The sequence below is a fragment of the Mauremys reevesii genome, linkage group 19, assembly GCF_016161935.1.
Source record: "Mauremys reevesii isolate NIE-2019 linkage group 19, ASM1616193v1, whole genome shotgun sequence".
NCBI lineage: Eukaryota > Metazoa > Chordata > Testudines > Geoemydidae > Mauremys > Mauremys reevesii.
In genome coordinates, this window is record NC_052641.1 from 18,205,720 (window position 1) to 18,230,826 (window position 25,107).

The window sequence follows — 25,107 nt, forward strand, 5'->3', positions numbered from 1 at the left end:
CAGCCAGCAGAGAGCCGGCCCTGGGTGGGGTAAACATTCCTGATAACGATACTTAGCACATACGTAGGGCCTTACAAACATCAGTCCTCGCAACACCCCTGTGAGGTAGGGAAATATTATTATCCCCATTTTACAGATGGAGAAAATGAGGCACAGATAGGTGAAATGATTTGCCCAAGGCTTAGAACTCACGAATTATTGGCTCCTCACCTCAGGGTTCATGCAGTAGCTCATGCTGACAAAATCCCCTCCCTTAAAAAACAGACTGCAGTAGTAGTCCCAGGCACTGCAGCATCACTTGGAAGATCTTTTGGACCATTATTATAGTGCATAGAAGTAGTGGATGGGATTTTCCAAAGACCTAAGTGACTTAGGAGCACTCAGAAAAAGGATGGTGACTGAGGAGTCTCTTAAGTCACTTAGGCATTTCTGGAAATCCCACTCATTGGCTTTAAGGGGAGCAGGTTTAAGCCCTCAACATAAAAAGTAAAAGCAAGCAGGAGCATCTTCATCTCTTGCCTGTGGGTGGAAAAATCTCATTTCAACCAACAGAGATTCCTATGGCCGATTGACCAGCAGAACAGGGTGGGGTTGGGGGAGGGGCGGCAACATGGAGCCCTGCGGATGGAGGGAAACCTCCCCACCCCAAAAGAAAAGCACGCTCAAGTTCAAACCAAGGTAAGCTAAGTCGAAATACCTGCTTCTCTACGAGGCAGCCATGAACCACTGCTAGCTAGCAACGCTGCTACATTTGTAACGTCTACCACCGCGGAGTGAACAGACGATAATCAGGTCCCACCTGGCGTCACACAAAGACCATCCAGAGCCCACGCCACACAAACAACTGATGGGAAGGCAGTGACTGCTGTACATGGGGTTCTATGGATCGAACCCTACGAAATACCGCACATCCTGTGTTCAGAGCACAGCGCTGTCAAGGGGGCATTTGTTTAGATAGCCGGACTATCTGCTCGGGGAGCTGTTGGCACTGCACAGTGTGGAATACAGGGTACAGGGAAACATTCCAGGTCATGGAAAAAGGGAAACAAAATAGAAAAAAAATAAATCTGAATGGTCCACAAATCTGGTCAATTTTCCACCCCACCCACCAAGAACTGACCCACTGCAAGAGCCGTAGCCCCTCTTCTATTCGCAACCAGAGAGCTAAGACACCCTGCAAAAGAGGTGGTAAATGTGGACGTACTTTCACAGTACTGAGATCCATGGGGTGTTTGATAATATCATGATAGTCATGTAATTCCAAGGCCTCTGCATCGACAGGCTTGTAAAAGGGCCATGCGTAGGCTGCGTGTTTCTTAGAGAGCATCTCCTTCAGGATGCTGTCACAGTATTTGAGGTGCTCGGAGAGTTTGCCCTTTTTCCCCGCATGCTGGGGGACCTCCCCGTCTTCGAGGTCTTTCTTTGGTGGCTTGATTGGCCGGCCGCCGCTCTCTCGGCGAGCGACGACTTTCGCCTGCTTGGGGTCTGACAGCGGGGTGGGCGACTCGCTCCGGCTGGCAGTGATGGCTGAGGTGGTGGGCGTGGTCGTGTCCGCTTTTCGCTTCACTCCCTTTTTCTGAAACAAAGAACAGGTGGTCGGGAATGCAGGTCCTGCCTGCAGACCGTGCTGGCACGGGACATTTCGGGGCCTGATCCTGCTCAGCCAGCACAACTGATTCTTGCCACATAGCCTGATTCTCCTCTTACTTACGCCGGGTTTACACGGCTGTAGCTCCATTGACTACAACGGGAGTTGTATTACTGAGTATTACTGATGTGAGGAGAGAATCAGGCCCTTGGGGAGCAACAATGTTTTCTTGCAAAAGTCAGTTTTTACTAGCCTCTTTAATATGCAAAATATATGGGTGACTAGGAAATGAGTTATTTGTGCACAGAGTGCATCCGGAATGAAAGAGACTTCTGTGCAGTGTGGATTTAGCTGGCAGAAGATTTGGGTTATAAATTTGCAAATTCAAGGGTTAATTCTGTGGGAAATAAAAAAGAAAATCCCAAACAATAAGCTCCATGATTATTAACAGACGCAACCTTCTCTCACCTTGTGGCATGAATCTGTAAATTTATGGTACAGGTAGTTCTGAAGTGCTAATGCCGCCTTTGGCCGGAACATGTGAAGAGGATTTAAATTATAGTCATGCCATTTACGGTATTAGGACTTATTTATGTTTGTACGAAGTCTAGCACAATAGGATCCGGATCTCGATTATAACCTCTGGGTGCTACCATGACATCACTAGTAGTATCTAGCTCTTACATAGCACTTTTTATCTGTAGATCTCAACGTGCTTTTACACAAAGGAGACCAATATCATTATCTCCATTCTATAGGTGAGGAAACTGAGGCACAGAAAGGGGATGTGATTTGGCCAAGGTCCCCCACAGCAAGACAGTAGCAAAACTGGGACTAGAACCCATATCCCCCGTGTTCCAGTCCAGGGCTCGCTATCCTCTACAGAACATTGTTAACACCCCGGTTTTAAAGTTAAATTTCAAGCAGAAAAAAAAAATCTTATGTCACTAGATTAACACTTTCATCCAATTTTTTTCTTTAAAAAAATGGTATTCAGCCAGCAGCTGTTTGGAGCAGTAATTTAATTTACTGGGAAATTAAATTAGCCAATTAAATAGTAAAATACAGGCGTACAATTGGTAGCAGGATACAATCAGTAAGAAAGACAGAACTTGCTGATCCTACTGATATTTCTCGGGTTCTCAAAGCACAAAGCTGCTTTCAATACCTTCCAGCTGGAGGGCCCTCCTGCAGTCTTTACTGTGACAAAACTCCCACTGACTGCCCTGGAGTCAGGAATGCAGGATCAGGCCCTTCCTGATCTGCGCTATGCCCGTTTGAAACAAAAATGGAGCTGTATGTTCGTTGGGCCTGCTCTTGTAAACCTGAAAGGAGCAGTCCTACCAAAATCTACGGGACAACTGGTGAGAGCAGGGAGTTCTTAGGTGGAGTAGGGCACTGGGCCCTCAGAGGCCATTACGTTCATGCAGCCTCGTAGCTGGCTGACTGGTGGTGATATCTGTGGAGTTGGAAAGTCAAATGCAAAGGGAAGTAACTCACGTTTCTGACCAGTGGTTGCCCATCTAAAAATGCGGCGCTGCAAAGAGAAAGACGGTTGGTTGCTCGGTTTACCTTGACTACAGGTGGCGTGGGAGGAACCACTGTCATAATCGGAGCAGCAGGAGGAGGGGCAGCGGCAGCAGGAGGAGCAGTTACAGGCGGGACGTTTGCGGTGATGGTTGGCACAGGCGTGGCGGCGATAACGGGTGTCTGAGAGACAGCTGGAGGGACGTTCTGGAAAGGGGCTGGCGGGGAGACAGATGACACGGCCGCTGCTTGCTGCGCTCCTTTAAAACGATACAATTAAACACATGTGACACAGCACATTCAACAGCCCCTCCGCTAGCTCGACCAAGAGAGGCTGTTGCCTCTGGACTCTACAGCAATGACCGTCTGGACCTTTCCGCTCTCTCTGCGGTGTCTGGACGCCCATATGTGAGCAAACTGCTCCAAGCCCTGACTGTCACTCTGCTGTTCTGGGACAGTTTCTGTTCTGTCCAGTCTCTCTCAGAACTAGCCTGTGCTCAGCAAAGGAGATGACCGATGGGAGGGTAGGGAAGGGTGTGGATTCTCTAGAAAGGACGCTGAACTGTTCACAGCAGGAAAACCTCCACTGGGTTCAATCTGCTTTTGCTACTGCTCTGCACAGCTAATAATAAATACCACTAGTCTACGGGGCTGGGTAAAAAACTGATTTTTCAGGTCACTGCAATCCTGGCTTTTTTTTTTTTAAATGTCCATTTTGGGTCAAACAGAAAAGAAATTTTTTTTCAAAATTTATCGGTGAATTGAAAAGTCAACAAAAAATTCATGTCAGGTTGAATGAAACGGTTTGTTTCCATTTCAACCATTTTTAAACATGTAAATTTTTTTTCTTTTAATAAAAGAAAGTTTTGAACAAAAAGCATCACCCCGAACCGGAACATCAAAACGGTTCATTTCAAAAATGTCAAAATGAAATGTTTACATTTTTCAGAATGTGTTTGTTTTGTTTTTTTCCAACCAAAACAACTCGGCAAAGCTAACAGGAATTCACAAAACGTTTCCATGTCGCCAAATCTGCATTTTTCACCAAAAAAGTCTCACCCAGGCCTACTTATGTGGCACTTTAACTCCATAGACCTCAAGCCTCTTCACAGAGAAAGTTCAGGTAACTTGCCCATGGTTATGGTGCAAATGAAAAGGGGAAGTGGGAACAGAACCCAGGATTCCCAGACTAGTGCATTATACGCCACACCACGCTGCCATTCCTGTTATAGGGTGGCGGTAATCTGTCCCACAGAAGTAGCTGCATTTTAATACAACGTGCAAAAGTGTTTGGGTTTTTTGTTTTTTAAATTCCAGCACTGTTCTATTGTTGATTAATAATAATTCTTTGCACTTCTACAGCACCTTCAAAAGACGCTTTACAGACTTAGTGCCTTAGCTGACATACGTGGAACTTGAGGCACAAAAGGCAAACTGACTTGCCCAAAGCCACAGTCAGATTTCATCTACACAGCAACTTGCTCCTGTTTTGTTAAATCAATGCAAACCCGTGTTTTCACCCCTGTGATTTCAATGGGAGTTAGACCCATATCTGGCCCTTAGTCTCTCTGTGCTCTGGAGAGAATAGCAGTGTCCTCCCTCACAGGCCTGCCATGAGGATAAATACATTAAAAGACTGGCAGGCAGGCAGATACTACGGTGATGGGCACCCCATAAGTACCTTGGATAGATAGACAAGCAGGATCCACACGTCCTGAATCTCATTCAACTGCTCTGCCCATTAGACCACACACCTTTTCTACCCTCCTAATTGTGTGTCTAGTCAGGCAGGGTGGAAGGGGGTCAGGAATCAGCAATGGGCTTGCAACATTGATTACCATCTGGTCAGGTCAGTACCTGCACTCTGTGCGCTCGCTGCTGGCTTGCGACCTTTGCCTTTAGGGACTGGTGGTAATAACTCAACTTCCTCCTGGGGCATCTGGGCTACTTTCTGCAGAAAAATCTTCTCCAGGGCTTGCGCCATGAGGACGATGTCATCCGTGGGCTGGGTGGACAGAACAAGGCAGCACTAGCATAATGCACCCGTGAGAAGCAAGGAGGGGCTGAAAGCCTTTACAATCGCGTTGTTTCATTTATCCCCTAGCCGGAAATGTACACCGTCTTCCAATGAATAAATGCTCCATAGCTCTGAGAATTAAATAACTCTTTACCCCTTCTCTGGTGTTCACGCCAGCCTCAGTTGGTATGTCTACACGGCGATAAAAAAACCCCCCGCAGTACCAAGTATCGGAGCCCAGATCAACTGACTCAGGCTCAGGCTGCGAGGTTAAAATAGCAGTGTAGAGGTTTGGACTTAGGCTGGAGCCTGGGCTCTAAGGGCATGTCTACATGGGGATGAAAAAAGCCTGGTTGGTCCAGGTCAGCTGACTTGGAGTCACAGGGTTCGGGCTCCAGGGCTGAAAAACTGCTGTGTAGACGTTGGGTCTTGGGCTGGAGCCCAGGATCTAGGACCCTGCAAGGGGGGGAAGGTCCCCGAGCTCCGGCTCCAGCCCAAGCCTGAACGTCTGCACTGCAATGGTATAGCCCCGCAGCCCAAGCCCCAGGAACCTGAGTCAGTTGCCCCAGGCCAGCCGCAGTCGTGCTGTGGGTCTTTCATTGCAGTGTGCACGTACCCTCTGACGCCTGTCCTCGACCAGCTGGCAAATTACAGCCTCTAAATACAATGAAGAGCCAGAAGACGGCTTCCTTTAGAAGCCCACACCATTGCTGTCCCACATATCAGTTCAGAAGCAGTGAGCTGCAACAGAGGAGCTGCCAATCCGTGTCTGGCAAAATATTCAGGAGAAGAGAATAAACACCTTCCTCGCTGCAGTACTAACTAATTAATGTATTTATTTCAGCTCGCTCCCCAGCATGGGTCAATGATGAACTATCTTAGGAAAAAGAATACAAGGAATAAAAAGCACTTTAAAGCCAAAAAAAAAAAAAAAAGCATATATAAGCAACCAACAAAGTGCACGAGAGATTTATGGAAGAACGCATGAGGCATGGACAGCGGATATAATGATAGGAGTTATTTACCTGCCCTCTGCTGCTGAGAGGAGTATCTGATATTAGTTACTACTGGACAAAGAGAATAACACTTAGCACTTAATATTTCCACTTAACATCTACAAAGCTTTGTGCAAACATTAGCTAATCTGAAAGAATTCCTCCGTGAAATTAAAGGGCTGAAGTCTCGGCTGACTCGCTGTGTAACCCCAAGATATTAATTCTACCTACAGTTAAGAACACATTTGCCATTTTAACCAGGGAGGGCAAAGAAACATGCAACACAAAGACAGCTTTGTACATTTAAAAGTAATATGATTACCATTAATGGCATTGCCAGGAGGGTTTTAGTGCACAAGTTATCCCTAGTCAAAAGCTGCAGTGGAATAGCCACCCGCAGGCTTCCCTATTCAGAGCCACAGCTAGGAGTTTGTCTGCATTCTTTACCTTGTTGTAAATGTAACAATTTGTAAACATTGTGTTGAAATCCTGCATGCATTCACTGGCACTCCAGTAATAGTTATGTTCCAGTCGCTTCTTAATTGTCCCCATGTCCATCGGGTTTTTGATTATTTTGTGATAATCCTGTTCAAGAAACAGTAAAGATGTTACATGCAACACTGCTTTGGACCTGTTTGTTCACAGGATTTGTTAGCCAGCTGCTAAAAAGCATCTTCCTCCGTTCCCAACCTCCCCTTCACCACATACAGACACATTTCCATTCTCTGCTCAGACTGCCAAAATAACCTTTGCTTTCACTTACTCCTCAGTGGGGAGATTTGAGCCAATCTCTTAATTTTATTTTTAAAAAGGGGCTTTATTCGTAAACCTCGGAATTTCTCAGACATGCTGAAAGATCCACACATAAAGGGACACTATCAACGTAAAAAAAAAAAAAAAATCAAGTTTGCCGCAAACATCTTGTACCTGATATTGGGGGAGGGGAGGGGAACAGGTTTTTCAACCAGCTTTCCATGGAACATGGTTTCAACCCAGCTGTCCCCCTAACCTGGTTATAGATGTAATTTTGGTTTGTAGCACAGAATGGAACAATGTCGTCTTTTGTCGCTAGACCAAACACATAAGAACATAAAATGGTCACACTGGGTCAGATCAATGGCTCATCTGGCCCAGTATCCCGTCTTCTGACAGTGGCCAGTGTCAGATGCTTCAGAAGGAATAAACCGAAGAGGGCAATTATTGCGTGATCCATCCCCTGTCGTCCAGCCCCAGCTTCTGGCAGTCAGAGGTTTAGGGACATGCCTCCCTGATCATGTTGGCTAATTGGACCTACCCTCCGTGAACTTATCTCATTCTTTTTTGAATACACCTGTGATCCAGTGGATGCTAGAAACGGGGGCCATTTCTGTAGCCAAAGCTGTAGCACAGACAAGATCTTAACAATGGATCAGCTGAACTTCATGAAGCTGTGTTACCAGCTGGTTTTGCCTCTGAAATGGGTAACGTTTCCAAACGTGGGCATTAGAAAGAAGGGTCACAGCATCAGCTGATGAACATTAGCAATCAGTTCGGTGCCACTTCCTGCTTTCCAAGGGCTTCCGCTTTAACTGGTGCCTAACCAGGCAGCTGTAGATGCTGCGATGACACAGGGCCCCTCCCAGTGGGGGGGTGCAATTTGCATATCTTGGGGGACGGTGAAAGGATCCCTGTTCCTATAGCCACGTGAAGCCCTATATGACCATTGACTATCTCTGTGCCCAACACCAGGGAATGACCTGAGAGACCAGCTATGTCTGGAGCACACAAGGAGCAACCATCACGTAGCTGCTAAGGATGAAGTGGAAAACTCGGTTTCCTGGCCTGTGTAGGTTTGATTTAGACCGTGTGTGAAAAAAGCAACTGTTCTTCCACCGTTTCCTTAAATTTCTCCCTGCCCTTCCCTTAGGACCACCACTAAACTCCTCCGAAATGAAACTAAATCCATTTAAAAAATAGATACAAAGGAGAACAGCGGTATTGAAATATTACACAGGCATTAACGTATTTTACTCTTCAGGCAACTATTTTAACTAGAGCCTATCAACATTATGAACTTCAAAAGAAGATCTTGATCCAGTCCATAAACTCAGGTAATAACTAATGGGAACTGGAGCTCTCCCAATTGAAATCACAGAGTGAGACTTTGCGGAGTCGCTCTTGCAACCACCGAACCGTTCAAAGCAGCCAGAGCTATCTTGATGCATGAGGGCATGGGGCTCGCGTCTTTATAAAAGAGGCACCTAGGTCTTGCCCTCAGTTGCCGCCTGCCTGCCTGACCAGGATCAGAGAGGACAAAGGAAAGAGCATGACTCAGATCACAGAGGGAAAGAAGCTCAGAGAAACTCCATTCACCAGTTAGTCATCCGGCTTTCTCCTGTGTCCTATGGCCTACACAGAGACTGACACTCAGCCGGGCTAGAAGCAGAGGACGAGAGGCTGACGAGAGAGATGGAACGTCAGTGCTGAGCGGGAGAGTCACTGTCTGTGCTATTTCTTCTGCTTTGGGTCCGGCATTCCCAAGGCATCTAGCAAAGAGTTGCCCCTTGATGATGGGCATTCTCCTCTTTTCTTCCTTGGCACCAAATCCAGTAAAGCCAATTGGAAACACAATTTAAACTGGCCTGATGCCAGCGTGTGGTGTTAATGCCGGAATGCTCGCAAGCAGACTTAAAGGCAAGGTCTCTCTGATCTAGCTTGTTAGGTCAGGACGCAATAGGCCCTATACATCCCCAATGAGAACAGCTTCCCCTCCCCAATGGGGGACATCAGACAGGAGGCACCTTCCCCATAAAGTGAAGACCCTGCTTTCCTGGTGGTGTCTGATTTTCAAACGGCAATCCTGAAATGTCAGAACTAGAACAAGACTGAAAACACGCCTACCACTTTTAACTACAAATTAACCCGAAATAAACCCTTTTTCTCTGCAACTAATGGGATGGGCAGGCAGGTCAAAGCGGAAGCCAAGGTGCTCAGAACCTTTGGAAATCAGATGCATAGTCCTTCCGCTGCTGCGATCATAGTCTGAGGACGCAAGCTGGAGTTAGCACCAATTTCCTTGAAAGGGTCCAGCAGTGGCTGGCTTGGTGCTGACTCCTGGAGCGGAGATCTGGGGAGGCAAGTTCATGCTAACCGTTAATAGGGAAACTGTCTTTGCTGTCAGGTGAATGTGTGCAGACCATGGTGAAGTCAATGGGAGCTGTGCATGTACCTCTGGAAAAGGAATTGAGCCCTTGATCTTTACGAGATGCAGCAGGAACTAGGATGTTCAGAGGTTTCTTTTAAAAAACAGCTTTGTGTAGCATGAGTTTATGAGACAAAGGCCTTGTCTGCATTTAAACGGGCTTGCTGGTATAGTTATACTGGGAATCCTCCCCTATGGAGAGGCAAAAGAACGTTTTTACTGGTATAGCTTAAACCAGCTCCCCGAACAGAATAAGCTAGACTGGCAAAAGGACTTTTTCCCCCACTTATAACTGCATCTACTAGGGCTTTTGCCAGCACAGCTAGGTTGATTAGGAGTGTGATTTTTTCACACTCCTAACCAACATGGCAATGCCAGTAAACCTTTCTAGTGCAGACCAGGCCAAAGTTAGGAGAGTCTGACATTAAGTGAAAACACTATTTCAGTTCTCGAGTGTTCCAGCTCCTATTCCTGACTCAAAGATTTCAGGGACATCTCCTGCTCTTGGAAAACCCATTGCATAATTCCAAAAGGCAGTCCTTATGCTCTTTCTTTGAGCATACGCCAGAAGCTATTAAGGTAACATTCTAATCTACAACAAAAACTCAAAAATAGCAGAGGCCTAAGGAGCTTCTTAATAAACAGAACCAAAAAATAAAATAAAATAAAAAATCCATCTAATAATGGATAAGAGTTAACATAACTTCGACTAGTTTCGAAGAAGTCAGGTCTGTGAAAGGTCATCTCACATTCAGGGTACTGGGAAACAAATGACTACCCCACTCGTTTCGCTATGCAGGGGCCAGTGCTCAGCACGGCAACTCTGGGGAGTTGTGGAATCAGAAGGAACCTAACAACATTTCACTTCACATGAGCGGAAATTGCACATCGCTAAAGCAGAGCTCTCCTGGCAGAGGACACAAAGCAAAGGAAAGAATACTTACTGGTAAATTCAATTTAATTGCATCGACGGGTTGATAGAAGGGCCAAGCAAACTGATGCTTCCACAAGGTCTTCACCACAACATTTTGCATGTACTGCAACTGGTTGGTCTTCCGCCCGGGCTTGTTGGGGTTGGTAACTTCTGGGGGGGGTGGATTGACAGGGCCCTGGGGAGCCTGTATCGCTGATGTGACCGTTGACATTTTCCTACCTCTGGGTCTCACTTACTGTTGCAGCGGCAACTAGGAGATTCTCTGTCTTCCTTTATGCTCCCTGAATGGGATTGACATCCCATTTCCAGGGCCCAACCATGCAACCTAGACCAGGAGAGAGAGGAGGAAGCGGTGGAGTGTAAATACAGATATTTCATTGAAACACACATGTTCAAAAACAACACACACCCTAGACATGGCTAAACCCAACCCCTTCACCTGATCCTAGGGTGACCAGATGTCCCAATTTTATAGCGACAATCCCAATTTTGGGGTCTTTTTCTTATATAGGCTCCTATTACCCCCTACCCAGTCCTGATTTTTCACACTTGCTGTCTGGTCACCCTACCTGATCCACTGCATTTGCTGTCAAGCTCAGATACCATAATGATGGGCATGGTACAAAAACCTAGATGCATAGATTAGCTCAGCAGTTCCCAAACCCATGGACTGCAGAGCACTTGCTAGTGATCTATGGCAAACTGGCTGGTCTCATGATGCTGGTTCTGGCTCCTTGTTCCATCGGCTTCTACCAGCATCTCATATTAATTGCAAAGAAGAATCTGGACTGTACAGAAGCAGCTGGAAACAAAGAGGAGGAGCCAGCTGTGTCATACACAAACATTTGCTGCAATTGTCCTAGGTACATCGCATCGTTGAGAATTGGCTCTTGACTGGAAGGGGAGGTGGTCAGATTAATTGCTAAAGGAAGACGGCCCCAGAGATGATCTCTCTATTTAGATGTGCTCCCTACCATGAAGTTCTTTAGGGCAAGGTCCGTCTCTTACTAGGCTGACTACAACGTGCACCCAGTTTCCCATGGGGGTATCAACAGTGCTCCTGCAATTCAAGCAACAATCAAAGAGTTTGTCAGCCCCGGAACAGACAGACAGAGAATATTCCGTTCTGTCTTTTAATGGCACATCTGAAATATGAGTCCACACAAAATTCCATTACTTTAGTCCAGGTTTTCTCTAGCACACTCCTGGATGACAAACTCTCTAGCGTCATTATGTCTTGGATACCACGCTGTAAACAGCTTTGTTTTGTCATCTTCCATAAACATTTGATAGTTCAACCCACATCAGAACCACAGCAACATTTTTTCACAGTAAAGAGACCACGCACTCTTTCTATTGGCAAAATATTTAAAATACATTCAGACAAGTACACAAATACTCCCGCTGACATATGTTTCTAGGCTATGTGGTGAAAACCCGGTCACAAAAGGAGGGAAATACAGAAGCAGCAGTGACATGTGAAGAGGGAGACACTGCAAAGAAACATCCTAGACAAAATTCTCATTTAATGTATTTTTAACCATCATAGCTGAAAATCAAGACTAAGCGTAGAACTTCAACCTACCCTTTGAGTAGCTGATTAGATGGCAGTAAACACTGAACACTTATTTAATTTAGGGGAGTTTTACAAAAATAGAAACATGCATCTACATAAAAGAGAGGAATGATTAAATATAAATATTCTCAGTTGTATGCTGGGAGCCAAGGCACAAGCTCACATGAAAGAGAGCATTCCATGAACCTCGCTGTAACCAAGAGAACAAAGTGAAAGTATTCTGTGATGGCAATCGGATAGTGACATAAGAGGCAACTCGGCCAATCAGACACCGCTTTGGGCTCCAAAATAGAATGCGCAGAGCCAATCAGGGCCAAGCTTGTCTGTGCCCAGGAGGGGCTCCTATTTCAAAAAGGGTTTTGTGTAGAAAAGTGTTTAATCCCAAACAAATCCATGTCTGGTGTGCACACGTGTGTGTAAAACACGGCAGTCCACCTACGATGTGTACATAGAAAACAGGAGCCCAAGTATGACTCTAACCAACATCTATTCACAGGATGTAAAAATTCTCTTACATCCTAAGAAGATATAATAAACCCTATCATCAGCTCTGCTTCCACAAACTGAAGGGCCTGCAATGGGAAGATCCATCCCCTTTTCTCTGATACCACGGAATCCATGGGGTTCAAGCTCCATGGGGCAAGGAAAGGTAGGTGTGGGGCCATTCTCTACAGCACTGTTCCCCTCAACCCTCACATAAGGTAATGCTGTCCCCCAATTGTGTCCCCTTTGCACAGTGAAACCTTCCAGCTAAGAGGGTTTTGTTTTTGTCGAGTGTCATTGACAGACAGAGACTGGATGGGAGCCACAGGTGGGTGGGGCGACTGGAAAAACAGCGACACTGGTGTGATCTGGTCACCGTTTTTCAAACTTCACAAAGTGGACTTAATTCAGCATTTCAAACTTTGAAATACAAAAAGGAAAAAAAACATTTTCACAACAGTTTTCCCTGTTTATTGACAAAATATTTCAAAATTTTGAATTTCAAGAAAAAAATAACAAATCCAACAGGAATTTTTAAAAAATTAAATGTCATAATGTTTCCCCCTCCCTTTTATCTCACTCAACCCCAGCTCTGAACTAGGATTCTGCGCAGATTTCAGACACCCACCGACTAAGAGCCATATATCATCTAAGCAGCACATATAACCCTGACTGCAGCCCTTGGGGTACATCCTTCAAATCTAATGTTTATTTCAGTGTTTTGGTTAATGAGCTGAACCCCCTTCAAAGACTGAAATTAAAAACAAGAAAATTTGGGAACAAATTTTTTGAGGCAACCTTAACTGCAGGGCATTGGTCACTTTTTTTAACTGTATGTGCCATCTCTCAAGATTGCCTTCTATTGTGTTTTTAAATTACTGAGGATAAACGCAAGATCTTCAACAACAAAAATCCCGGTTTTGTTAGAACTTCCCTGCATCTTCTCGTCCTGTTTTCATAACATTCTAACCTGAAGAGATGTTATTTTTTTAAGGCACTGGACTGGCATCCAGGAGATAGGGGGTCAACTTTCTATGTGGTCTTTCTCTGTGCTTCATCTTCTCCTCTGTACAATGGGGATAATCATACCACCTTTCTGCCTTATTTTGTCAATCTTGTCTAATTAGATGTAAACTCTTTGGGACGGGAGCTATCTCTTCCTATGCTTTTTCTAAAAGATATGCTACAGTGCAAGCAAGAATTATTTCAGGGAAGTTCCATGGCCTGTATTATAAAGAAGGTCAGACTAGGTGATCACAGGGGTCACTTGTGGCTTTATAATCTTTGAACATGTGTGTTTCTACAGCACCTAGCACAGTGGGGTGGGGCTGATCTTAGTTGGGGCCTCTCCGCAGCACCGTAATATGAACAGTAATTAAGTAAAACTTAATTACATAAACCAGAAAGAATCTTTTAAAACTTTAGTTTAAATATCAAGAAAGTTAAGCACTTTAGGGAGAACAGGAGGTGGCACTGTGACATCAGAGGCAACTCAGCCAGTCCTCCTACAATTGACCCTAATTTATTTGCATACTGCAATCCCATTGGACATAAGAAGAAATAAAAACTCACCTGAACTGAGTAGCCAGCATCCCCTTGTGTTTTAAGATGACTCTAAACCAAAACTCTGCATGCCAATGCTGCTGAAAGTGTGATCATTCAAATCCTCGATCTTGCAGCTTGAGACCAGATCTAGTTAAAATGTGCCTATTTCTGTGTTTTTCATACTGTTAAAGCAACAACACTGGAAATGGAAACAGTCATTACTAGCATACAGAAGGCTTTAATGTGTATTTGCCAGCTGATTCATCACTGTGAATGAGAGCACTCAGTGTGTCAGAGCTGAGAGAACTTCTCCCTCAAGCTGGACCTGGGAGTTTTGCTGTATGATTTATTACGTATAGAAACACAAGAGGATGCTGGCTACTCAGTTCAGGTGCGTTTTTATCTCTTCTTATGTCCAAGCAGCCCAGTCCTAATCCAGCCTTGAAACACCAACATTTGCCAACATTTTCCCCCCATTCAAGATAGTATTTATTTGTACACGTGTTTCACCATTCAATGGGTCACAGATCTGTCAGAGCATTTATACAGAGACTCAGACTATTGCAGTTTTCTTTCCTAAGTGAATAAAGTAGGCTGTTATGCTTTCAGCACACACACACTGAGAAATTAGATAAAAACAAATACTCCTGCTGGAAGGCTGCAACGTAACACTACTTTATTTCTTATAATTCAGAATGATAACATACAAGAACCTAAAACCAGAGAGAGAAAAAACAGGCTGCTCCCTAAGGCAGCCAGGCACAATTCACCTCACCTTGCTTTAAGCTGACTCTTTCCAGAACTGACTCTGTGGCTGCAAGCTTTCTTACAGAGTCCCCGCGCCTGCAAGCAGGACTAAGACCGCCACCCCACCACACCCACTCGAAGTGATAGCTTCCAATTCCAACACTCTCCTCAATATGCCACACAGTCCTATTGCCTGCCGTCCAGGGAGACTGGACAGAGTTATTTTCCATGTACAGTAGCACCCACTATGTTCTAGGCACTTTCCAAATGCTTAAGGATGGTCCCTGCTCTGAGGAGCTCACAAGCTAAGGGCAGACAGGGTAATGCCAGATGTCACAATTTGCAAGGTTCATGAGACTTAATTACGCTTGGAAGACAGTATACAGAAGACATCGTCTCTGCCCTGTGAAACACACCAGGATGCCTAGAGGAAAGTTCAGTCACGCACCGGGTTTAAACCAGATTGAAATAGGAGCAGGAATTCTTAGGAGACACAAGGTGGAGGGGATGTCCCTCCTGTTCTCACTCTCCCACGCCAGAAAGGGGAGAAGCCCTTCCCGTGCTTTGAGGAGAGGAGGGGGAGTTGTGCTCTCCTTCAATGCCCCTTCCTTGAACCCTCGCCTGAATAGCTTCCTGTTTGTTTGCCACAGGGGTTGCTTTGATTTAGCTTTTCCTCTCTTTTTTACTTCTCTTGCCCCCATCTTTAAATGACAAGCAAGCGGTGGGGTAGCAGCTTTGAGGAATTTGGATCAGGGAGGGTTAGCAGCTGGCAGGCAGGGATGAGGCGAGGATTCCAGAGGGGGCAGCATGGGAGCTGGCATGAAGACAAAGGCAGGGGAAGCTTAGCTTGTTTGCTGTCTTTAGTATGGGGCGAAGTCTGGTCATTTATTAGATGCATGCACAACACCCAGCCCAGGGGGGCCCTGATCTTGGCTGAGGCCTCTGGGTGCTACTGGAATAGAAGTGCTAAATCCTAACAACAACAGGCAAAGAGTGTGTGGAGGCGGGTTTCACGAGAGCAGCAAAGGGGGTGAGCGCGATTAGGGGTCCCCCTTCCCTTTGGCATAACTCCACCTCCACGAGAAGCTCTCTCGCCGACAGAGCGATGTCCCCACTCGCGGGTAGGTCGGTGCTTCGGGGGCGTGGCTTATTCACACCCCTGAGCGACATCAATTATAACGACATAAGTGGTAGTGCGCACAGGCCCTGAGAGACCAGAACGTGTCCGGCAAACCTCCTGATGTTTCCCCGATGAGCATCACGTGCCAAAAGCAATGGAGCAGGTCCATATTGTTGCATGGCCACTGGCAGAAGTAAAACACCCAGCTCTAGGCCTCAGCTTTGACTGCAGTGTATGTTGATGCACACGGGGCGAAATTTTTAACCCAGGCAGAGGTTTGCCGCAAAACCTGTATTATTATTTACTCTTTGTATTACCGTAGTGGCTACAGCCCTAGGTGTGGGCCAGGATCCCATTGTGCTAGGCACGGTGCAAACACAGAACTCCAAAGAGCTTACAGAGTGAAATTACGTGGCACGTGGCTCAGATTGTAAAGCCCCAATTCAGCAGAGCAATTGAGCACATGCTTAAGTCTCGTTGACATCAACCATCAGTTATTTGTACAGCAGTAGCATGCAGGAGCCTCAGTCATGGACCGCTGTGCTAAATGCTGCACAGACACTGAACAGAACGGCGGCCGCTGCCCCAAAAGAGCTTACCATCTAAGAGCGAGCTTAGCATGTACTTACATGATTTACTGCATAGAGACAGACTTAAGCATGTGTTTAACTTTGTGCATGTGTGTGTAAGTGCCTTGCTGATCAGGGCCTAAACTGAGACTCGTATTAGCCCTTGAGCAATATTTTTCCATTTTAAATCATCTCTTTTCCCCTGTATAGTCCCCAGCTCTGTAATTCTGAGGAAGTATAAAAATGGCTCTTGCAGTTTTTGGCTGCCTATCTGCAATTACTGACACTGCCACTTTAAATCTGACCCCTCCATCACTAAACGGAAGGGCCCCGCGCTGCTCTGTCCATTGTAGGAGATTGCTCCCAGTTTTAACAAAACATCCGAAACAAAACCTGAGCCCAAAGTGGACGAGAAATCTCTGCTTCCACTGAGTCACAGACTGTTCCGCTTAAATGCGCTGCAGCCTTCCCCACCGCGGAATCTGGCACGGCTGCGGGTTTTGGCTCCTCACCCAGCCAGCCTAGTCATCAGACACACAGCCGGGCTTGGAGGATTTTTCTTTTCTTTTTTAGCTTTGCGTGGCATGCATGGGCCAGTCGCTGGAGCGACAGTTGGCCTGGAGAAATCAGGTTAATAATTCCCTCCATCCCGAGGATAACATCTCACCCCACTGATGGAGCCCACGGACTGGGGGAGCCTGTCTGAGAATAGGCTATAAAGCCCCGTGCCAGTAAGCCTGCTGCTTTGGCTAACGGTTCTGCCACCTCCTTTGGCAACGTGGAACACTGAACAGACTGCTCAGTCCACTGCTGCTCTGTGTGGAGCAAGGGAGGGTGGGTTTTCTTAAAGCTCGTCCTTATTGCAAACTAAAAGGGGAGGTGCTTTCTATTCACGTCTGAGCCCACCAACTCTTTCTTACTGCAGCAGTCTGCACGGTTACTTTGACAGAGCTGAGAAACAGGAAGAGTCCCAACCCACCCAGAAATGAGAACATAAATCTTTTTTTGGGGGGTGGGGGGGGAGAGGGTGTCGGGAAATAGGACCCTGCTTCAATCAGGAGCCCCAATTACTTCAATGGGTCTCCCACTATGAGGAGCTCAGTCAGGGCTGGAGATTGTGTATCCGACAGCCCCTCCCTTAGGGGCTCCAGAGAAAATAAAAAAGTGACTTACAGAAATCCTTCCCCGCCTCCTGCCCTGCCGGAGCCCTTTAAACAGCCTTTGGGAGCTTGTGACACATGGGAGTAGGGAGCTGTGCTGCAAATGCTAGGGGTGTACAATTCGCAAACAAGACTTGGAGATGGCCAGTCGCTTGAAGTCAGCACTTACCAGATAATGCGACACAAACCTTAAGTCACCCCTTAAAACTTGGAAGGGAAAGTGGAGAATCCTTGCAGCTGGCATCATGACAGGAAACTGGGATTTTGCTTTAGGATGCCTTTGTTACACTGCAGATTCCCATGATCGGAAAGTCCCCATTGGCCTCCGTTGTTGTCATTGTTTCCCAGATCATTAACTCCAAATGCCACGGATTTATTTGTTAATCAGAATAACTCCAGCTAAAGTCTGAGATTCCGAGTTATGGTCACAATTCTGCCCTTAGCTCACCTCTGCATGAGAGAGGAAAGAAAAGAGCGCATGGAGATTAAATCAGTTACTTGGCTTTCGACTTGGGTGTTTTATACTCGCTTGATTATTTTGAAGGATTTTGCCCCATTGGTCTCTCGCTGGAGATTATATGAGCAGGTGTTTCCTCCGAAGAAGCCAGGGGGTCCCTTAGGTAAATACAGATGGCCAAGATTTTCAAAAGCAACCGGCAATTTCCAGGAACTTCATTTTTGGACACCCGATTTGAGACACCGACCAGAGGTCTGGTTTGCAGAGGACACATGCTCAGCGCGCGCTGAAAAAAAGCAGGCCTTGTAAGGATGCCTCAAACAGGCACTCAAGGTTACTAGTCAGTACTGGAAATTGTGACTGCGTACGTGTTGGCAGCGTTTAGAACAGTTTTTTGGCCACCTCTAATGAACGGAGGGTCTACCAGATAAATATGGACTAAAGCATTTATTCCTGGTGGTGTATTAATGTTGTGATATGCCTTACCACCGCCCTCCAGAGCTCAGTTTCTTATATCCCGTTCTTGCAAGCATTCAGACGTGTGCCATGCACCTTTGGAAAGAACTTCCTGCACGGAGACCTACGGCTTTTAAAGCCGTCATACTGGGAACAACAGAAATAATCTCCAAACATTTTGTTAGGCCAGGCGACGCGTCCCCAGGTGGTGCTGTCACCCACCGTGAGCCCGTTTTGACTCTTGGAAAGACATGCTGTGTTGCTGCTAGTTTTGGGGTTCCGCACGGTTTTAATGAAGAGGCTTCAGGAAACAAGGAGCTAAATGAGCAGCAGAAGAATTTGCTCTCTGTCTGGGACGCCTTACTGGAGTCAGTTCCTGAGGAAGAGTTGCTCCCTGGGAACCGAGTATCGGCACTGGGCTGAGAGTCCTGAAAGAAGGGATTGCCCTGCACGCTGTTTGACCATTTCATTTCAAGACTGGAGTACATGTGCAAATAAAGCTGCAGCTGATTTCTGCTCTGCTGGATAGCTAGGCCCGACACATGCTACCAATTGGCAAACAGGTGCTGGAAAGGGAGACTGGTATCAGAAGAAGGGGTAACAATGTGAAGATTCTAGTTTAAAATGCACACACATACACACACACACACTTTTTGAAATTTTTTTCCCCACGCAGGAGTGGCAGCACCAGAGGTACTCTTTTGTTATTCAGCCTGTAAGTGCTTTGGGGACACACCCCATCTTTTTGTTCTGTGTCCGTACAGCACCTGGCACTACGGGACCCTGGTCCATGACTGGGCACCTCAGTGCTATGGCAAGACAAATAATAAATAATAATATGGGATGGCAGGTCCATTCTTTAATAATTTCCCTGACAAACGAGCAGACAGTGAAACTCCAGGTGTAGGGATATAGAAGGAGAGTCCAGGCTAATTTCAGTGCATCACATTTCCCATCTCCTTCCCCTGCCATCAGCCGCACCCGCGATGCCAGCTTCGCACGCCGTTTGACAGCTTCACGCTAAATGTTCTTCCACGCCCGTGGAATGCCATCTCTGAGCCCATCGGCAAGGCCTCCTACCTCCCCGTTTTCAAATCCCTCCCAAAGCCCCACCTCTGCTGTCTTCAGGGAATCCAGCTGACTCATACTAAGAGGTAAAACATCTAAAACTAACCTTTGCCAAGACCTGGCCATGTACCACCTTGACACCTCTGCTTATTATTAGCGTTACAGGAAACCCTAGAGACTCCAGCCAACATCAGAGCACCATACACACGCTGAGCTAGAGTCCCTGCCCTCAAGAACCTGAAGGAAAACTTGTGCAAGGTCACTAGCAGAACCAGGACTAGCACCTAGGGCTCCTGATTTCCAACCCAGTGCGCCTAGCCCAGGGGTGGCCAACCTATGGCTCCGGAGCCACATGCGGCTCTTCAGAAGTTAATATGCGGCTCCTTGTATAGGCACCGAATCCGGGGCTGGAGCTACAGGCGCCAACTTTCCAATGTGCAGGAGGTGCTCAACCCCTGGCTCTGCCATAGGCCCTGCCCCCACTCCACCCCTTCTCACCCCCTCCCTGAGCCTGCCGTGCCCTCGCTCCTCCCCCTCTACCCCCCCCCCCAGCCTCCTGCACACCACGAAAAAGCTGATGGGGTGGGGGGGAAGGGGAAGGCGCTGATCGGCGGAGCTGCCGGTGGGCGGGAGGCGCTGGGAGCGGGGGGGAGCTGGTGGGGGCGGGGGGCTGCTGACGTATTACTGTGGCTCTTTGGCAATGTACATTGGTAAATTCTGGCTCCTTCTTGGCTGAGGTTGGCCACCCCTGCCCTAGCCATTAGACCACACCATGTCCCATAGGTTGTCCCATTCCTAAATGATCACTCTTTAAAGCAGGATCTCTAAAGGCCTGGACTCTACCTTCCTTTCCATCTGGAAACTGCCTCGGCCATTCTATGCAATACCAATAATGAACATTATTAAACATTCATCCTCCGGCAGCGATCTCCTGGAAACAGACTTTCCAAGTTCAGGCAAGAAAACTAGATTTCTGCTTTAAATAAAAAAGACGGTGGCATTAGTACAAAGCCCAGATGACACACACATAATAGGAGCATTTGTGTACATCCAGAAAGCAGAACACAGGGTTCAGAACTCCTAGTGGGATTATCGTATGTTTCCACCGTAGCAGGGTTTTTTTTTCCTTTTAAAGGATGTGATCTGCACTGTTAAACTAAAATGTAAAAGCGCAGAAAAAGCAGCCAGTTCTTCGGCTTTTCAATCTGAGTATTGTGCCCAATGCACGTTTAGAAAGAGAACCACACGCTCGCCTTGATTCAGTCGGATTTTATGTTAGGAAATTATGTACAGTCTTTCCGCTACAGCTAGCAGCATTTGTCGTAATTGTTTCCTTTCCCACCCTCCCACTTCCAAAGAGAAAAGTTGCTGGACAGAAAGCTTTTTGAAAAAGAAAAAGAAAACCCTTTACGGAACAACTCCAAGCAGCACTACCACTGCAAAGAGCTACAGAAAAAGAGAGCTAAGCAGTGAAAGCACTGGTCTGGAATGCAGAGACCGGGGGTGATTCCTGGTGCTGCTGGCCGTGACACACCACGTGACCTTGGGCAAATCAGTGTCTCTGTGCCTCCATTTCCCTTCTGTAAAATGGGCATGACAGTACTTCCCATCACACACGGCGAAAATCATGAATGTTTGTGAGGTGTCAAATACTGCAGTACTAGGAGCCATATAAGAATCTAGATGATGCTGTATGGTTCATTTTAGAAACAGGACCGTTACTTGACATCTGAAGAAATTGCAGAAGCTCAGATCACCATTCGCTTGATAGTTCTTCCCACAATACTGAGGCAATCTGTGAAAGGGCTTTTAAACAATAAATACGAAACCAGTGTAGGTCCCTATAAACAGGTATCAATTAGGGAAGGTTTGAAGTACTTCCAGATTGTGCTTGTAGACACAACCACATTCAACTTCCATCCGGATTCGTTTTTAAGAAGATACAGTATATGCAACAACATATCCCTTCTTAATTATTTTTTTTAAAGGCACAGTAGTTCCAAAAGGCATGTTAGGCAGCACAGTACATACAGAAGCAATGCAAAAAAAAAAAGGGGTCCTATATTTTACTGGCTAGTCAGAAGATCATCGTCCCCATATACATCTGATATACAAAACGCGTAATTCTGGATAATACTGATTTGTATTGTCTGGTTACACATAAGAATTCCTAATGCCTTCAGGAGAGCCAGACACATGGCCCTGAACAGGACCTCATCCCAAGGTTCAGCTCAATACGAACACTGATAATTAAGACAAAGTTCCAAACGCAGAGACAGAACTACATGCCGCCTTGCTCAGAAGCATTTCATAAGACACAACATAACTACTGTGTTGATTCAACAGAAAGCAACTCCCATCACCAAGATTTCCCTCCAACACATTCTTTGTGCCAGCAATTGCTTCTCTTGCTCCAAAAATAGAACGAAATAAAGTCTCAGATCACAAAACAGAACGGGTTTGCTGTAAGGCAAAAATATTAATGACGATGATTGTTTGCTTTTTAACTTAATTAAGGCGAGGGTTTTCAGATGGGGCCAAGTGAACGACGCACCCAATTCTCATTACAATAGTTGGGTTTCTAATGCCCTTAAACTCCTTTGAAAACCCGGGCTGGAAAGCACAGGCACTTACTAATTCACACTGATGATAGGGAAACCCAACACAGGCGACGAACTTAGCAAAATTAGTGAGTAAATCGACAAGTGAAATAAGTAAGGAGGCTGCATCACAAGAGGTACTTTGTCAGAATCAGTGAACTAGTATTTCAGTTTTCATGATGGATACCTCCCAATAAATACGTGTACTGAAATATATTTTAAAAGCAAAGACGACGTAGGTTACATCTACACTGCGCACGTTGCTACGGCGTGGCTGTGCTGCCACAGCCGCAGGTGCACTGTGTGGCCGCTGTTGATCGCCAGGAGAGAGTTCTCCCAGCAACAAAATAAAACCAGGGGCGGTAGCTTCATCGCCGGGAGCACCGCTCCCACCAATGAAGCGCTGGCCACACCGACACTTTTCATTGTTAAAACTTTTGTCGTTCGGGGAGGGGGGGGGCGTGTTTTTTCACACCCCTGAGCGACAAAAGTTTTAGTGATGAAAGTGCCAGCATAGACAAAGCCTTAGACTTCATCAACAGCAGTTGTACTGATTTAACGAAATTGGTTTAGAAACTAATTCATTTTAATTGGCACAAACCCTTCATGTGGACACTCTTCCACGGGCTTAAAAGTGCCTTAAATCAGTAAGGAATCAACTAAGGTCTTATCTCCACTTAAAAGATTTGCCGGAATAGCTTATACCAGTTCCCTGAACGATATAACCTATAACAGCAAAAAAGAATTTTTGCCCATATCGCTGAGTCTACAACAGATCTTTTGCCAGAATAGCTATGATGGCAAATCCACACCCCTAACTCACCACACTATGCTGGCAAAACTAATAAATGTGGACCAGGATTAAGCTACATAATTTTTTTAAAAAAAAACAACAATTTTAGGGTATGTCTACACCAGGGGCGGCCAACCTGAGCCTGAGAAGGAGCCAGAATTTACCAATGTACATTGCCAAAGAGCCACAGTAATACGTCAGCAGCCCCCCCATCAGCTCCCCCCACTCCAACCTGCAGCACCTCCTGCCCGGCAGCCTCACCGATCAGTGCCTCCCGCTCCCTCCCCACGCCTCCCACCTGCCACGATCGGCTGTTACGCGGTGCGCAGGAGGCTCTGGTGGGGGATGGGGGAAAAGCAAGGGCATGGCAGGCTCGGGGGAAGGGGTGGAGTGGGGGCAGGGCCTGGGCCAGAGCAGGAGGTTGAGCAGTGAGCACCCCCTGGTACATTGGAAAGTTGGTGCCTGCAGCTCCAGCCCCGGAGTCGGTGCCTATGCAAGGAGCCGCATATTAACTTCTGAAAAGCTGCATGGGCTCCGGAGCCATGGGTTGGCCATCCCTGGTCTACACACTTAAACCACTACAGCAGCAGTCACTATAGACACTCCACCAGCCCTGGAGACCCCATTAAAACAGGGCAGTGACCCACTTTATGGTCCTGACCCACAGTTTGAGAACCGCTGCAATATACTATACTGGCCAAGCACTCCGAGTGTGGATGCAGCTACACAGACAAAGCTGCACTTTTACCAGTATAACTTATTTCACCTCTGCCCCCCAACCAAAATAAATTATACTGATAAAAGGGCAGTTTTGCCAATGTAACTGCGTCAGCCCTAACAGCCCTTGCTGCTGCAGTTACAGTGGTCAAGGTTCATACCTCTTCACGGGCCTGAGTGACACAGCTAGGCAGGCTGAAGTCTGTAGTGTAGACATAGCCTACGGGTGTTGCACTGCTTTAATTATGCCAGCATAGTTATAGCAGTACCACTTGTGTGTGTAGACAAGACCTTAAACCGAATAACAACTTCTATACAAGGGTTTGCACCAATTTAAATATCGGTTCAAATTCACACTGTAAATTATGCTGGGGCAACCTTTCCCTGCAGACAAAGCCTTGGTAAATAAATATGAGGCACTCTTAAATCAGTTTAAGAGCATCCATAGAACTGGGTTGCATCAATTTAACTAAATCTGCTTCTAAACCAATGTAAAGGTCTTGTCCTTCACAAGAAAATGGCACCGTTATAATTTAAAGGTGTGAATTTAAACCAGTGTAATTGAACAGGCGCAAAAGGTTGTGTGTGGACACACTTATTTCGGTTTAAGAGTGGCTGGTTTTGGTTTAGCTTAAGTCAGTCAGGAACAAGTTTAATTAAACCATAAGCAGCCATTTTTAGGCCTTGCCTACACACAAAAGTGATACTGTTTTTGGAAGGGGCGGGCAAACTATAGCCCACAGGCCAGAGCCGTTTTAAGCCGGCCCCTGAGCCGCACCATACGGCTTGGCCCTGCTCCAGCCGGGGCGCTGGGTCGGGGGCCGCACTCCTGAGCCTCTCCCCACACCCCAACCTCCTACCCCAGCCCTGATCCCCCTCCTGCCCTCCGAACCCCTTGGTCACAGCCCAGAGCATCCACCTACAGCCCAAATTCCTCATCCTCAGCCCCACCCCGGAGCCCGCACCCCCCCACACACCCCAACCCCAATTTTGTGAGCATTCATGGCCCTCCATACAATTTCTATTTCCCGCTGTGACCCTCAGGCCAAAAAGTTTGCCCACCCCTGGTTTTAGGTATACAAGTATGATTAAAACAAGTGGTTCCCAAACTGGGGTTTGTGAACCCCTGAGGGTTCGCAAAATGTTACAGGGGGTTCTCGGGAAAAAAATCCCTAATGGAAGCCAGAGCTGTCCCTAGGGACCCCGGGCAGCCCGGGGCCAGCAGCCCGCAGCCCCTGGACTTCCAAGCACTAAGCAGATCAAAGCAAGCATATCTATCACGCTGAGGAGATTTAAACTTCAAGACTCCTTATAAGAAATGGAAAGGGAGGTGGATATTTTTTGCTGTTTTTAAAATTAAATAGGCAGCTAGTCTTGTTTTTTAAATTATTATGAAGAACAAGTTTAAACTTTGTTGTAACGTGCGTTGTTTGCCTGGACTGCTCAAGACCTGAATGCTTGTGTAGGAGGGAACTCTTTTGAGTTGGTTTCTTAAATACCTTCCTGCTGTTTCACATCTGATACTCCTTGATGAAACATAGGAGCCTTGTCTTATAACAGGTTTATTCAAAGTG

At 46.5% G+C, this 25,107-nt stretch overlaps 1 protein-coding gene across 13 annotated transcripts in view; it reads right to left on the reverse strand.

The window, feature by feature from the left end:
- BRD3 (bromodomain containing 3) overlaps positions 1–25,107 on the reverse strand; it is a 67,659-nt gene that overhangs the window by 21,644 nt on the left and 20,908 nt on the right. For 4 of the 13 annotated variants that reach the window (XM_039506054.1, XM_039506062.1, XM_039506055.1 and 1 more), the window contains exons 2-6: positions 10,253–10,567; positions 6,575–6,712; positions 4,973–5,120; positions 3,161–3,375; positions 1,205–1,576 (exon numbers count right to left, since the gene is read on the reverse strand). In XM_039506054.1, coding sequence (XP_039361988.1) covers positions 1,205–1,576; positions 3,161–3,375; positions 4,973–5,120; positions 6,575–6,712; positions 10,253–10,453 — 1,074 coding nt within the window. In that variant the 5' untranslated portion in view covers positions 10,454–10,567. Of the gene's footprint in view, positions 1–1,204; positions 1,577–3,160; positions 3,376–4,972; positions 5,121–6,157; positions 6,200–6,574; positions 6,713–10,252; positions 10,568–10,811; positions 11,045–11,216; positions 11,303–11,827; positions 12,005–25,107 lie in introns of those variants that run through there. The other 9 variants (XM_039506064.1, XM_039506053.1, XM_039506056.1 and 6 more) reach the window with 8 other exon arrangements.